This window comes from Rhinoderma darwinii, chromosome 12, assembly GCF_050947455.1.
Source record: "Rhinoderma darwinii isolate aRhiDar2 chromosome 12, aRhiDar2.hap1, whole genome shotgun sequence".
In the NCBI taxonomy this organism is placed as follows: Eukaryota; Metazoa; Chordata; class Amphibia; order Anura; family Rhinodermatidae; genus Rhinoderma; species Rhinoderma darwinii.
This window is the reverse complement of record NC_134698.1, coordinates 49,795,041-49,811,463: the sequence shown is the minus strand read 5'-3', so window position 1 is coordinate 49,811,463 and position 16,423 is coordinate 49,795,041. Positions and strand designations below refer to the sequence as shown.

Genomic DNA, 16,423 nt, shown 5'->3' with positions numbered 1-16,423 from the left:
CCTCTCGCATGGCCTAACAGTCATTAACTAGAGGCAGACCTGGGTCGTTTTTGTTAGGCCCCAGGTTGCCATAGAAGTCATCTTCACCCTGCAATCCATCACATCGTGCCGGTGGGGTGAGAGAGGGAACACCCTACCTTCATAACCACTCAGATGCAGCGCTCGCTATGGAGCGACGCATCTAAGGGGTTAAACGGGCAGATTTCGATCCGCCCACTCGAGCAGCGCTGCTCCAAGACCTCAGCTACTGGAGGTAGCCGAGAGAAGGGAGCTTTTACTGGCCCCGGTGGCGTTGCTTTATTCTGATGCAGCGCCGTGAAAAGGCGTATGTATCAGAATAAAGCCAGTTCGTGGCCGCCGCAAAAAGCCATATTGGCGGTCACTAACGGGTTAAAAGGGTTTTAGGTAAACAAAGCTTAAAGGGGTTTTACGAGTTACTTAAAAAATTGGCCAATGTAGGAGGGATGTAAAAAAAAAAAAAAAAAAAAAAAAAAAAAGGCATTATTTACCTCACAGATCCCCATCGTTCCAGTGCCGCGGTTCCGTTCCTCCCTACCGCTGTGTATTGACATAGCTGCAGCGATGATGTGCCCGTATAGCCACGTGATCGCTGCAGCCAAGTACTGGCTACAACGATCCTGTGCCGTATACCTACTGAGAACAGCGATTGGCTGCAGCGATCACGTGGGTATACAAGCACAATGTCGCTGCAGCTAGGTCAATATGGTGGACAATGTTTTAAACAACTTGGAAAACCCCTTAAAAGCTATGTACCCCTTTTGAAAAGTTGTTTTGTTTTTTCTTCATAAAAATGTGTATCAGTGTGTTTGGTGCAATTTTCTAATTACTTTTTATTACAAATTATTTTTGCTTTTTCAGATACAGCGGCTTTGTATCCTTCATAAACAGCAGCTGTATCTAGCGCTGAAACCTGTATCCGTCAGCTCAGCGGGACTGACTGGTTCAGTGACAGCGGATCGGATTGAGCGGTTATCGGTCACATCTAAGTTCATAACTAAGATGTGATTGATAACAGGTGGATCCTGCTGACGACCTATACAGTGTACAGAGCCATCTGCTTCAGACACTGAACACTGCATATCATCCGGTGTACGGAGGCAGCTGAAAACAGCTTATCATGTGGGATCCAGGTGTCAGAACCCACCGATCATATAGTGATGAACAATAAGAGAGCTTTTTATTTATTAGACGCAAAGTATTTTCAAATAAATTCAGACCAATGTTAAAAAATGCAGGCAGAAAAAAAATCTAAAATTCGAAAACAAAAAAATAAAAAAAATTATACTATACAAAACCACGATAAATACAACATACCACACAATATATACAACACAAGCAAATACATTTTAGCAGTAGGTATAGGAGGGGGTACGATTTAATGCTCGGCTATTTTAATGGCACATGATATTAAGCACATCTACTCTGCAAAGATTACCCCCAACACTCCTCCGTCTCCTTCTCTTCTTCTCTCCAGGAGACTCTACATCTTCTTCAGAAGCCTCAGGACCAGGAGTATCAGCTCCCACATCCACTCCCAGCATGCCTGGAATCTTTTCCAGAAGGAAGTCAGGCACACATCCTAGAAAAATAAAAAATGACTCAAAATGGCAACATATGAACACAGATAAACCCCAGTGGCGTACATCTGGAGAATAGCCGTGCTACATACCACTATCAAAAATCACAAAATAAGCTAGATAGCAAGATTTTTCCCAGTTCTGATTCCCAAGGCTAGGTAGTCAGTAGGGATGTCACGATACCAGAATTTGCGCTTCGATACCGAGACTTCGTGTAGTATTTTGAGACTCAATACCAAAACGAAACTTGGCCAACAATAATAATAATATTAAAAAAAATAAAAAAAAAATAAAAAAGAAGTTCTTCCATTTTCTGATGTGAGGAGCGTGGTGTGATGAATTTTGAACCTCCATGTGCCTCACATAAATAGTAATTAACCCCATCATGTACCTCAGTCATAATTAACAACATTGGGTTAATGTGTGAGGTACATGATGGGGTTAATTACTTTTAATGTGAGGCACATGGAGGTTCAAAATTCATAACACCTCTCGTGCCTCACATTAATAAGTGAAAGAAAGCAGTTTTTTTATTTTATAACAGCGTAAACATGAATGATGAATGACGCTATAAATGTGTTATTACGGCCGCGAGGATACCGAATGTGTAGATTTTATGTAGTGAGACTATGTTTATTGTAAAAAATGTTTTTTTTTTTTATTTAACATTACCTTTTTTTTTTTAAACTTTAATGTACTGGCATATATCTATATACTGATAGTACACAGGCCGTTGTTAGGACATGCCCTAACAGGAAATTAGGTCAGACAGCCCTGGGGTTCTTCAATGGAGCTTTGGCTGTCTACCCATATATAGTATGTCCCTCGATCGCGTCAGCGCTTCCCCGTGACCCGATCCAAAGGGCACCTCATTTACCCCTTGAATGCTGTGGTCAGCTTTGATCGCAGCTTTCAGGGGAATAGTGGCAGAGATCAGAAATGTCTCTGATCTCCGCCGTTACAACGGGGCCGCGGCTGTGTAATAGTCATTGCCCCGCTCCTGACAATAAGTGCATGCGCGGTCAGCATGATGTGATGCGCTGAAGACCGAACATGGCGGGTGCACTGCAAAACACCCCTATGTTCTGTCTTCAGTGCCTGCGCCGCCGCTCACTAGTGCAGCGCCGGCCGCATCACCTCATGCTGACTGCGCACGCACTTATTGTCAGGAGCGGGGCAATGACAGTATTACACAGCCGCAGCCCCGTTCTTACATTCAAGTATTACAAAACGGAGCTGTGCGGCCACAGCTTAGTATCGAAATACATGAAATAACTGTATTGAACCGTTTCAGGGTGCACGGTATGGAAACAATAGCGAAGTTTCCATGCATCGTGCATCCCTAGTAGTCCGTGAGAGGCATCTACCAATGTGCAAAGCTGAAAGCAAGCTGAGCTACCCCACCCCACAACCTAGCCATGTCAGATGGTCTCATAATCACAAGTTCAGGATAACATATAGTCATAGCAATCCTACCAGTGCGACTACTTGGCACAAAGGTCCGTAGAAGCTCAAAGTACCCAGAATATGTTGGCAGTGCACCGCTGAGAGACCATTGTAAAACACACAAAAGTCTCCTACACATTTTCATTGTAGCATCTTACCAATATCTGCTGGATGGTCTATAAGAGTTTTCACAATTGCTGCCTGAATGCGCAGCTTCTTTTCAGTGCTGGGAGAAATCTTCTCACTATCTTCTGAATGCAGTAGGTTAGGAGCAAAGATTACTGCCAAGTTATTGCTGTTCATTCGATTGGCGTCAGATCTGCAGGAGAGGCAAGAACAGTCGTTTGTTACTAGATAGAAAAACGCAACAAAACAGAACAGAGAATTTAGATTGTGAGCTCCACTGGGGACAGTGATGGCAACTAGTTGTACAGCGCTGCGGAATAGGTTGGCACTATACAAGCAACAGAAAAATATATAGAAAATGGAAATACACATTGCATTACAAGTAAAACGGTTCTGACCAGAATAACGCGAATACACAGCAGTAACCCACATTTGTCACCACTCTTGATTGATTATAGTTCGTGGTTTTTAAAGTGTTGTATCTGCTTTTAGATATAACAAAAATGCCCGTAAATGCCAAAATAATCTTCCTCTCAAAACGTGAGACTATAGGTGTAAATAAGAAAAAAAATTATATATATATGTATTGCACACTACACACAAGACCCAGTTCAGGGTAACATTTACTCAAATACATGTTGACTTTAATTTTTTTCAAGTCAACATGTTTTTTTTTTAACCCTTTCAAGACCAAGAGTCATTGATGCCCGTGTCCAGGTCAAATTTTCCAGTTCCGATATGCATTTCTTCAAAGAGAACCTTTCCTCTTCCCATATACGTGCAGCATATAATGGGCGCTGCTGCACAAACCTGGTCTCAGTCTTTCCTTCACTGTCTGACAGGAGCTGGAGGGAGGAGAGCATGCACACACCCACACGGCTCCGCCGGCGTCGCAGCTGTGCGCGCTCACGCTCTCACTCTCTCGGCAGGCAAGGGCGACAAGACTGTGTGATCGAGAGAGAGATCCCACAGCAAGAGACGCTGTGACGCTGTCCGTAGCGGATCTACACGCCCCAAAGCCATTTAGAAATAAAGAAACGCCCCATTGACAGTTCAGGGTGTTGTTTACATATCGGGAGCCAGATATAACGGCACCGATATCTAAATAACGGAGGAGGATAGAAAAATCTTAAAGTAAGACAAGGCTTGAGCAGCAGCGCCCATTACATGCTGCACATGTATGGGCAGGTGAAAGGTTCTCTCCAAACAAGATCTTTGCAACCGCTTTGAATATCACAACTATTTTTACAACACTTATGAGGCTTGCCTTTTCTAGATTAGTTTAATTACATTTTTTTGTAAAATATATATATATATATATATATATATATATATATCTCTATCTCCACACACTGTACAGCTCTAACGATTGGTCTTCTCTCTCTGTCGGCCTGGATCGCTGTGAGTGAAGAGGGCTATAAGGCTACATTCACACAACGTGAAAAAAAGGCAAGTTAACAGATCAACAGTCAGTTTTTCATGGCTGTTTTGCATCAGGGTCTCAAAATTTTGATCAGTTTTTAACCGCCGTTTACCATCAGATTTTCATGGGTGTTAAAAAAAAAAAAAAATTGATGAATTTTATTAGTTAGGTTTTTTTTGTCCCAAACCCCTGAAGACACCAGTGCCCAGGTAGATAGTGCCGCAATAGCCCTGTAGATAGTGCCACAGTTCACACTGTAGATAGTGCCCACATAGTGCCACACAGTGCCCATGTAGATAGCGCCAGTGTCCCCAGTAGGTAGTGTCCATGTAGCTACTACCAGCTCTCTCCGTGTAGGTGGCACCACCTAAGCTCCCTCTAGGAGCAGAAATACCAGTCAGAGCACACTGGCCGGGGATTCCGCTTCTAGATGGAGTTTAGGTGGCGCTATCTACAGGAAAGGTGATGCTATATGCAAGGGGGGGGGGGGGTAGCGCTATACTCAGGGGGGATGGAGAGACGTTGGGGCTCCCTCTAGGAGCGGAATCCGCAGCCAGACAGCTCTGACCGAGGATCCCGCGCCTAGAGGGAGCTTAGGTGGCGCTATACACAGCGGGGTTGTGTGTGGCGCTATCTACAGGGATGGGGGTGTATTCTGGGTATCTTAAAACTCCGGCAGACATGAAAGTGCAGCACCGCTCACACTGAAGCAGCACTGCACTCATTAACCCCTAGGCGCACCAGGATGCAACTGTACTCATTGACCCCTAGGCACACCAGTAGTTAGAGAGCGGTACCCGGTGCACACGGTTGGTGACAGCTAACACTCCATTCTTGCCGGCCAGTGGTCCATCGCCACTGATTTTGGCAATTAACCCCTTAAATAAGGTTGCGATCACTGCATTTAGGGAGTTTGTAGCAGATCGGCAGTCCCGACGATGGGATCGCGGGGGTTGCCAGACAATGCTCTGGTCCTGCTTGGCTTCCTGTGACTGCCAGCGTCACAATAAGGGCTTATTCAGACTAACGTATAATACGTCCGTGCTATGCGCAGGATTTTCACGCGCGTCGCACGGACCTATGTTAGTCAATGGAGCCGTTCAGACGGTCAGAGATTTTCACGCAGCTATGTCCGCTGCGTAAAACTCACGACATGTCCTATATTTGCCCATTTTTCACGCATCCATTGAAGTCAATGGGTGCGAGAAAACCGTGCACGGCACACGGACGCACTTCCGTGTGCCGCGCGCTACAGAAGTCAAAACTATGAATGAAAACAGAAAAGCACCGCATGCTTTTCTGTTTACAAACATCAAAACAGTGTCATAATAATGCCGGCTGAGCGAAAATCACGCAGCCGCGCATCATATGTTGATGACAGACGGACCTCTTGCGCACGTAAAATGCTGCCTTTTTTTGCGTGCGCAAAACGCACACGCTCGTGTGAATCCGGCCTTACAATTATAATACATTACACTCTATTAGGTAGTGTAACGTATTACAGAATTGATCAGTGCTGCAGATCTTCAAATCCACTAGTGGGACAAAAAGTACAAAGAAAAAGAAAAATATGTTTTATAAATAAAAAAAAAAGTGTAAAAGATAAAAAAGTTATAAAATAAAAACAAAGACTATTTTTTCCTGTAAGGCCTCATGCACACGACCGTAGCCATGTGCACGGCCGTGATTTTCAGGTCGGCCGGCTGCGGACTGTCAGCCGTGAGCCGCCCGCAAATCGCGGGCCATGCACATGCCGGCGGCCATTATTTTCAATGAGCCAGGACATGTCCGTTCTTTCTGCGGTGCGGGCTCCCGGGCCATGCATGGACCGTAAAAACTATGGTCGTGTGCATGGCCCCAAAGAAATGAATGGGGCCGCAATTCTCCCGTGGATTTTCGGGGGAATTGCGGCTGCAAAATTATAGGAAAAAAACATGAAAACGCTAAAAAACAAACAAAAAAGTACACATTTGTCATCACCGCGTTCGTAACGATCCAAATTATAAAACCCTCTGAGGAAGCAATACATCGGAAAACACGAGTTGGGGTACACGGTGGTTACGTAGGAAGACTTTGCTGAGATGGGTAAGACAGGCCATTGATTACATATTAAATAATACTTATCTGCAGTAGCGATTGCTCTTGAGTTACAGAGTTACAGTTATTAAGGTGGGGGCACTTTTTGGAGAGTAACAATGGTTGTTTTATGTACTTTGTACAGTCATCCAAGTATTAAATGCTATTTTTCTATGAGTGGACATGTTCCATCATATGTGTTAACTTGTACTAATAAGCATTTATAGTCTATCCTGCTACACCATTTACTAGAGTATCACCTTGAGATAGTTTTTTGAAACTTTGTTTCATCTTGAATGTGTAATAAAAATCGGTTATATTTTTATATATACATTGGCTATATGCTCCTTTTTTTCCTGATGTTATTCGTATATGTCTGGAGTGGTCTATTGACTTATGATGGGAGGTTATTTTTCGGAATATTCCCTAGCCCTAGATATAAATGCTATTGGAGTTTGCATATGGATTATAATACTATGTTCATTTTACTGCACGGTGAACACTACAAAAAATATAAATAAAAAACAGTGCCAGAATCACTATTTTTTGGTCACCAGCCCTCCCAAAATATAGAAAAGTGATCAAACAGTCGCATGTACCCCAAAATAGTATTGATGAAAACTACAACCCGTTCCGCAGAAAAAAAGCCCTTGCGGCTCTCAGAATATGGTGACAGAGAAATGTATTTAAAAAAGGATTTTATTGTGCAAACGCTGCAACACAAAAAAAAACAAAAAAACACACTTTTATATACACACACAGCGCAAAAAAAAAAATGACAACAGCACACTGCGAACACTAAGGTCACCTAAACCGCTAAATATAAATAAATATGCATTACTGCTAAATCTACTTACAATAGGGAGGTTCTTAGTGCACATTTTGATCAAAAAGTGTTTGCCCACCTGCCACGACAAGGCGACCTCTGTAAGGTGGGAACCTACGCTGCACATATACCCAGAACTGGGACTAAGCCTACATATATACCTGGGGATGGTAGGATCCAGCATTGAACTGATTAAAATCACCCAGGGCAGAATGGGAGGAGTGCAAGAACAACAAGTGGAGGCAGTCACTAACCCCACATATATGGATCACATAAACACAAAAGTTTGAACAGCACATCCAACTAAATGATATAAAATGTGTATGCAGATGCAAGAACGCCTGTGACTGCAAATACACAGCACACAAATAAAAAAATAAAAAAAAATCTACTTACAATAGGGAGGTTCACACACTACTATATATATATATATATATATATATATATATATATATATATATATATATATGGTATAGCTGTAATCATATCGACCCGCAGAATAAAAGTAAAATTTTAATTTATAGCCCACGATGAACATTTAAAAAATAAAATAAAAAAATCATTGTCAGGATTGCTGGTTTTTGGTCACCCTGCTGGCCAAAAAATGGAATAAAAAAAAGTGATAAAAAAATCGTGTGTACCCCTGAATGGTATCAATGAAAACAACAGATTGTTCCAAAACAAATAAGCCCTAAGAGTCAGTTCACACAAAGTTTTTTGACACAGAAACCACGTCGGAAACCGCGCCAAAAAACGGCTGAAAATGCCTCCAATTGATTTCAATGGGAGGCGGAGAAAGCGTATTCTGCTGCGGTTTTTTGCCTCGGGAGTTTACCTCTCTGACCTCCCATTGACATCAATGGGAGGCAGAGAAAGCGTATTCTGCTGCGTTTTTTTGCCTGCGGCGCTCAATGGCCGCGGTCGAAAAACGCCGCAAGAATCGGCGCGCAGGCGGAGCAAACTGAATTTTAAGGCAGATTTTCTCCAAAAAAAATACAAAACTGTGTGAACCCAGCCTAACACCGCTCTGGTGGAGAAAAAAAAATTAAAAAAGTTCTGGCTCTCAGACTATGGCGATGAAAAACATGTGTTCCAAAAGCGGATAAGATTGGGCACCATTCATTACAGCTACACCAGCCACAAATCTGTGAAATTTATTTAGCACATTATTATACCCTGATGTACACCGCACAGCATATAGGGGTGTCACGATACCAAAATTTGGACTTCGATACCGATACTTCGTGTAGTATTGCGATACTCGATACCAAAACGATACTTTTGCCAATAATAAAAATTAAAAAAAAGTTCTTCCACTATCTGATGTGAGGCACGTGGTATTATGAATTTTGAACCTCCATGTGCCGCACATTAATAGTAATTAACCCCACCATGGTTTGTCAGTCATAATAGACAATATTGGGTTAGTGTGTGAGGTACATGATGGGGTTAATTACTATTAATGTGAGGCACATGGAGGTTCAAAATGCCTAATACCTCACATTAATAAGTGAAAGAAAGCAGTTTTTATTTTATAACAGCGTAAACATCATAAATGACGCTCTAAATTACGGTCGTGACGATAGCGAATACGTGTATATTTTATGTACTGAGACTTGTTTTAATGTTTTTTTAATTTAACATTACTTTATTTTATTTTTGAACTTTAATGTACTGGCATATATCTATACACTGATAGTGTACACAGGCAGTTGTTAGGACATACCTAAGTATGCTCTAACAGGAAGTATGGTCAGAGAGCCCTGGGGTCCTTCAATGGACCCTGGGCTGCCTGCCCATATATGGTATGTCCTGCAAAAAATAAGCCCTCACATCACTCAATGTGGGGAAACAAAACAAATTTTTTTTTTTAACAATGTTTTTTCTTTTTAAAAATAGTAAAATATAAAAAAAAAAAAAACATATAAATTTGGTATCAGTGTAATCGTATTGAGAAGCAGAATAAAGTTAAGTTGTCGTTTTTACCACACGGTGAAAGCCGTAAAAACGAAACCCAAAAAACAATGGAGGAATCGGTTTTTTTTCAGTTTCCCAATACATTATATGGTACTTCAAATGGTGTCAACAGAAACTACAACTCCTCCCGCAAAAAAATAAGCCCTCAAACCATTTAATTGACGGAAAAATAAAAAAAAGTTATGGGTCTTGGAAAGTGGGGAGTGAAAATGAAAAGGCAAAAAAAATGATCAGTCCTGAATGGGTTAATTAATTTCTAATGAAACAAACATTTATGACCACATGTGGGGTATTGCCGTACTCGGGAGAAATTGCTTTACAAATGTTGGGGTGATTTTTCTCCTTTATCCCTTGTGAAAATGAAAAAATTCAACATTTTAGTGGAAAAAAATGTTGATATTCATTTTCATGGCGTAATTCCACTAAATTCTGCAAAAAAACCTATGAGGTCCAAATGACAAACTATACCCCTAGAAAAATTCCTTCTGGGGTGTAGTTTCCAAATGGGGTTACTTTTTTGCAAAATCTGCCCTTTAAAATCCAAATGACGCTCCTTCCCTTCTGAGCCCTGCCATGGGTCCAAACAGCAGTTTATTACCACATATGGTATATTGCCGTAGTCAGGAGAAATTGCTTTACAAATATCGGGGTGAGTTTTCTTCTTTATTCCTTGCAAAAAGGTCTTTTTTTTTCTCTCTCTGAGAAAACAGAGTAGATATTCATTTTTAGACTAATTCTAATAAATTTAGCAAAATGCTAGATATCCCCCTAGATAAATTCCTTGAGGGGTGTGGTGTGTGTGTGTGGTTTCCAAAATGGGGTAACTTTTGGGGGTTTCCACTGTTTTGGCACCACAAGACCTCTTCAAACCTGACATGGTGCCTAAAAAATATTCTAAAAAAAAATAAAAAATAAAAAAAAAGAAGGGAGGAACGAAAATCCACTAGGTGCTCCTTTGCTTCTGAGGCCTGTGTTTCAGTCCATTAGAACACTTGGGCCACATGTGGGATATTTCTAAAAACTGAAGAACCTGGGTAATAAATATGGAGTTGCGTTTCTCTGGTAAAACTACAAATGAATTTCGGCACAAAAAAAATTCATTGTAAATATCACCTCTATTTTTCTTTAATGTCTGTGAAACACCTAACGGGTTAACAAACTTTCTAAATTCTATTTTAAGTACTTTGAGGGGTGGTTTTTAAAATGGGGTGACTTGTGGGGTTTCTAATATATATATGAGTCCCTCAAAGTCACTTCAGAACGGACGTGGTCCCTGACAAAATTTGCCTTTTGACATTTTATTAAAAATGTGAGAAGTTGCTGCCAAAGTTCTAAGCCTTGTAACGTCCTAGAAAAAAGAAAGGACGTTCAAAAAACGATGCAAACATAAAGTAGAAATATGGAATATGTGAAATAGTAACTATTTTGTGTGGTATTGCCATCTGTCTTACAAGCAGATACATTTAAATTTAGAAAAAGCCAATTTTTGCAAATTGGCCAAAAATTTTGCTGTTTTTCACAAATTATTATTGAATTTATCGACCAAATTTTTTCACCAACATAATGTACAATAGGTCACGAGAAAATCTCAGAATCGCATGGATAGGTAAAAGCACTCCAAAGTTACCACACAGTAACACATCAGATTTGAAAAAAAAAAAAAAATGTAATTTTTTTTTTTTTAAAACCGTCTGTGCCACAATGCCTTAACAGTCTGCGTCCTAAAGGGGTTAAACCCAGTTACGGGCTGCCAACGTTTATATAAGTGACAACTGCACGGGGCATCGGCAGTTGAATCGATATAGCCGTATGCCTGTCGTGAAGGGGTTAATCTCCTCTTGCCTTATCACTAATAAGACATATGGCACCATCCCCGCCATCCTCATTTCATGCATTGCTTTACCAATCTCACCTTATAGATACAGAATGCAAAAAGTTGAAAAAGTATCGCAAGACGGATAGTGTCTGGTCAGACATTAGGCAGGAAATGAGCATTGTTGCAGAAGTCCTTTCCTCCTCCTTCCCCAAATTCTGGGCCTTGTACAGAGCATCCTGGAGATCTGCAGGCAGGATGGGATCTGGTAACTCCCTGAAAAACTGCTTCAGGATGCTAGCAACATCACAAGGAGGGGCTTCCGAAAGACCATCTTCTCCTTTTTCCAGTTTAGTCTATGGAAAGAGAAGAAAAGCACAAATATGTTTTATTGGTTACCTCCTAATTTGTCATTTTGTTTCTCTGTATGAATTGTTCAGTGATATCGCACCGTCTAGGACACCTTCCCCGCTCGAATGCAAACCGGTATATAACTGGGAGATCCTGCATACAGGGTTTCCTTAATTTCCATGAACAATTCTTTATTAATAGATTGGAGCTAGATCATTATTTTTTGGGGTTAATGGAAATCCAGTTTCTATCGGTGTCCTCACCTTGAATAATAATGCAACTAGTAGCTGCTCTTTAACCCCTTAGTGACCACCAATACGCCTTTTCACATTGTTCACTAAGGGGCCTTCGGCTAGGCCGATGCCTTTTTACGTTGGCCCAGTCTAAGTCCTGCACGGGTGTCCCGTGCAGGCTGGAGCCGGGGCTCTGCTGTCTGGTGACAGCTGGGCTCCTGCTCCAACACCCACGATGGAAGTTTACTTCGATCGCGGCCGTTTAACCTGTTAAATGCCGCCAATAGCGACCGTGGCATTTAACTTGTTTACAGAGGGAGTGAGCTCCCCCTGTTACCCATCGGCGGCCCGCAAATGCAATCGCGGGTCTCCGATGGGGTGTCATGGCAGCCGGAGGCTTGATAAAAGCCCCCAGGTCTGCCCTGGACATATGCCTATTAGGACACGCCAGAGGCACGTCCTAACAGATTGCCTGTCAGATTTACACTGACAGGCAATAATGCTCTGGTATACGAAGTATACCAAAGCATTATAGCAGCGATCTGAAGATTGCACAGTAAAGTCCCCTAGTGGGACTAGTGAAATAAATAATAAATGTGAAATAAAGATTAATAATAAAAATGACAGTAAAAAAACAACAACATTTTTTTCCATAAAAAGTGGTTTTATTTAGTAAAAGTGTAAAAAATAAATAAAAGTACACATATATGGTATCGCCGCGACCGTAATGACTCCAGTAATAAAGTTAATATGGAATTTAAACCGCAAGGTGAACACCGTAAAAAAAACAAAAACGCAAAAAACAATGGCGAAATTGCAATTTTTTTCCATCGGCCCCCAAAAAAAGTCATAATAAAAATGAATCAATAAGTCCCATGCACCTCAAAACAGTACCAATCAAAACTACGTCTCGTCCCGCAAAAAACAAGCCCAATAAATCACTACATTGACGGAACAATAAAAAAGTTACGGCTCTTGGAAAGAGACTATGCAAAAACAAATAATTTTAGTTCAAAACTGTTTTTATTGTGCAAAAGTCGTAAAACATAAAAAAAAACTCTACATATGTGGTATCGCCGTAATCGTACCGACCCATAGAATAAAGGTAACATGTTATTTACGCCGCACAGTGAACGCCGTCAATTTAAAAACGCATAAAACAATGGTGGAATTTCAGGTTTTTTTTATAACCCCCCCCAAAAAAAAGTTAATAAAAAAATTATATGTACCCAAAAATGGTGCTATTAAAAAGTACAACTAATCCCGCAAAAAACACGTCCTCATACAGCTATGTAGACGGAAAAATAAAAAAGGTTATAGCTCTCTGAATGCGACTATAGAAAAACGAATAAATAGCTTGGTCAATAGGGCCTAAAATAGGCTGGTCACTAAGGGGTTAAAGAGGTTCTGTCACCACATTATAAGTGGTCTATCTTGTACATGATATGATTGGCGTTGTAATGTAGATCACAGCAGTGTTTTTTATTTAGAAAAACGATAATTTTTGACGGAGTTATGACTTATATTAGCTTTATGCTAATGACTTTCTTAATGCCCAACTGGGCGTGTTTTACTTTTTGACCAAGTGGGCGTTGTACAGAGGAGTGTATGACGCTGACCAATCAGTGACCAATCAGCGTCATACACTTCTCTCCATTCATTTACACAGCACATAGCGATATAGCTATATCGCTATGTGCAGCCACAAATACATACTATAACGCTATTCATGTGTCATGATAATGAATATACATTACCTCCAGCCGGGACGGGATGTGTATTCACAATCCTGACACTTCACTAACGTTTGTGGTTGATTTACAGCACAGCAGGCATAGTCTCGCAAGATCACGCTGTAAACTGTCATTTACAGCGAGACTACGCCTACTGTGCTGTAAATCTCTCACAAATGTAAGTGAAGTGTCAGGATTGGGAATACACATCCCGTCCCGGCTGGAGGTAATGTATATTCATTGTCAGGACACATGAATAGCGTTATAGTATGTATTTGTGGCTGCACATAGCGATATAGCTATATCGCTATGTGCTGTGTAAATGAATGGACAGAAGTGTATGACGCTGATTGGTCACTGATTGGTCAGCGTCATACACTCCTCTGTACAACGCCCACTTGGTCAAAAATTAAAACACGCCCAGTTGTCCATTAAGAAACTCATTAGCATAAATCTAAAATAGGACGTAACGCCGTCAAAAATGTCATTTTTCAAAATAAAAAAACACTGCTGTAATCTATATTACAGCGCCGATCACATCATGTACAATATAGGCCACTTATAATGTGGGGACAGAGCCTCTTTAACCCCTTAGTGACCACTAATACGCCTTTTTACGTGATTCACTAATGGGCTTTAGGCTAGGCTGACGCCTTTTCACGTCAGCCTAGTCCAAGTCCTGCACGGGTCTCCCGTGCAGGCAGGAGCCGGGGCTCTGCTGTCTGATGACAGCCGAGCTCCTGCTCCAACGCCCGCGATCGAAGTTTACTTCGATCGCGGCCGTTTAACCCGTTAAATGCCGCCATCAATAGCGACCGCGGCATTTAACTTTGTTTACAGAGGGAGTGCGCTCCCTCTGTCACCCATCGGCGGCCCGCGAATGCAATCGCGGGTCTCCGATGGGGTGTCATGGCAGCCGGGGGACTGATAAAAGCCCCCAGGTATGCCCTGGACATATGCCTGTTAGGACGCGCCGGAGGCACGTCCTAACAGATTGCCTGTCAGATTTACACTGACAGGCAATAATGCTCTGGTATACGAAGTATACCAGAGCATTATAGCAGCGATCGGAACATCGCACAGTAAAGTCCCCTAGTGGGACTAATAAAATAAGTCATCAAAGTGAAATAAAGATTATTAATAAAAAGTTACAGTAAAAAAATAAAACCATTTTTTTCCATAAAAAGTGGTTTTATTTAGTAAAAGTGTAAAAAAAAAAAAAAAAAAAAAAAAAAAAAAAAAAAAGTACACATATGTGGTATCGCCGCGACCGTAATGACTCCATTAATAAAGCTAATATGCAATTTAAACCGCAAAGTGAACACCGTAAAAAAAAACGCAAAAAACTATGGCGAAATTGCAATTTTTTTCCATTGCCCCCCAAAAAAGTCATAATAAAAATGAATCAATAAGTCCCATGCACCCCAAAACAGTACCATTCAAAACTATGTCTCGTCCCGCAGAAAACAAGCCCAAAAAAATCACTACATTGATGGAAAAATAAAAAAATTACGGCTCTTGGAAAGCGACGATGCAAAAACAAATAATTTTAGTTCAAAAGTGTTTTTATTGTGCAAAAGTCGTAAAACGTAAAAAAAACTCTACATATGTGGTATCGCCGTAATCGTACCGACCCATAGAATAAAGGTAACATGTTATTTACGTCACACAGTGAACGGCGTCAATTTAAAAACGCATAGAACAATGGCGGAATTTCAGGTTTTTTTTATAATCCCCCCCCAAAAAGGTTAATAAAAGTTAATATAAAAATTATATGTACTCAAAAATGGTGCTATTAAAAAGCACAACTAATCCCGCAAAAAACAAGTCCTCATACAGCTATGTAGACGAAAAAATAAAAAAGTTATAGCTCTTTGAATGCGACTATAGAAAAACGAATAAAATAGCTTGGTCATTAAGGCCTAAAATGGGCTGGTCACTAAGGGGTTAAGACTGCACATTCACAGTGAGAAACTGTGCCTACCTTTAAAAGTTTCTGCCTCACAACAGATCCAGACTTCCTGAAAAGTCCTTCAGTTTGTACATGATCCTCCAAGTACTTGCATGCAACAACAAGAAACCTGGTGTAGATACAAAGTATATTATAAATAAACTTTTTTCAAGGTTTTAGTAACTCTTTAGAAACAATAATAAGAAAAACACAAAAAAACAACATGCTTCCCTTTCATCTGAATGGCAGACAAGTAGTACTACTTTTCCAGCCACTGCAAGAGAAATAATCAGGTGACTAATATGTAAAAAAAAAAAAAAAAAAAAAAAAAAGTCTGTGCTGCGACAACTCCTTTTTGGCTAGGGCTACATAGCGATTTTGTCCTGGAAACTGGTCACGCATCCAAAGATCACGGTGTGCCTCTACATGCATCATACGTAGCTAAAGTCAACGTGGCCGCATTGCAACCCAACAGTCGCAAATAATCCAAACCTGCTGGATTTTGCGACAGTTGAGCTCATGCTCATGCTCATGGCAAACAGTGGTTCACAACACAGCCACATTGGCTCATTACCTGCAATGCACGCAGAGTCACACAGCGATCCTTGGCCCAAAGACGTGGTCAACGCCTCAGTATAGCCCTAGTCTAAACCTGCAACTAATCTGTGTGTTACTTTCAATCTTTGATATGGATTTCACCTTTTGTATTGCAATAAATGAAATCCATGACATCAGGGCATGCTTCGGATTTGAAAATTTGCAGCATGCCCTTCAGCCTGCATCTATTCTTTTTATAAAACCCCATTTACTCGCACTGTACTTTGTTGAGGATTTTCGGTGCGGATGGTAATATGCAAAGAATAAATCGCC

The 16,423-nt window shown here is 41.0% G+C and overlaps 1 protein-coding gene across 3 annotated transcripts in view; it reads right to left on the bottom strand.

Moving 5' to 3' along the window:
- Positions 1-16,423, bottom strand: part of ARHGAP11A (Rho GTPase activating protein 11A) — a 43,633-nt gene that overhangs the window by 17,564 nt on the left and 9,646 nt on the right. For all 3 annotated transcript variants that reach the window (XM_075844425.1, XM_075844426.1, XM_075844427.1), the window contains exons 3-6: positions 15,587-15,683; positions 11,385-11,641; positions 3,203-3,363; positions 1,457-1,600 (exon numbers count right to left, since the gene is read on the bottom strand). In XM_075844425.1, the coding sequence (XP_075700540.1) occupies positions 1,457-1,600; positions 3,203-3,363; positions 11,385-11,641; positions 15,587-15,683 (659 nt within the window). The remainder of the gene's footprint in view (positions 1-1,456; positions 1,601-3,202; positions 3,364-11,384; positions 11,642-15,586; positions 15,684-16,423) is intronic.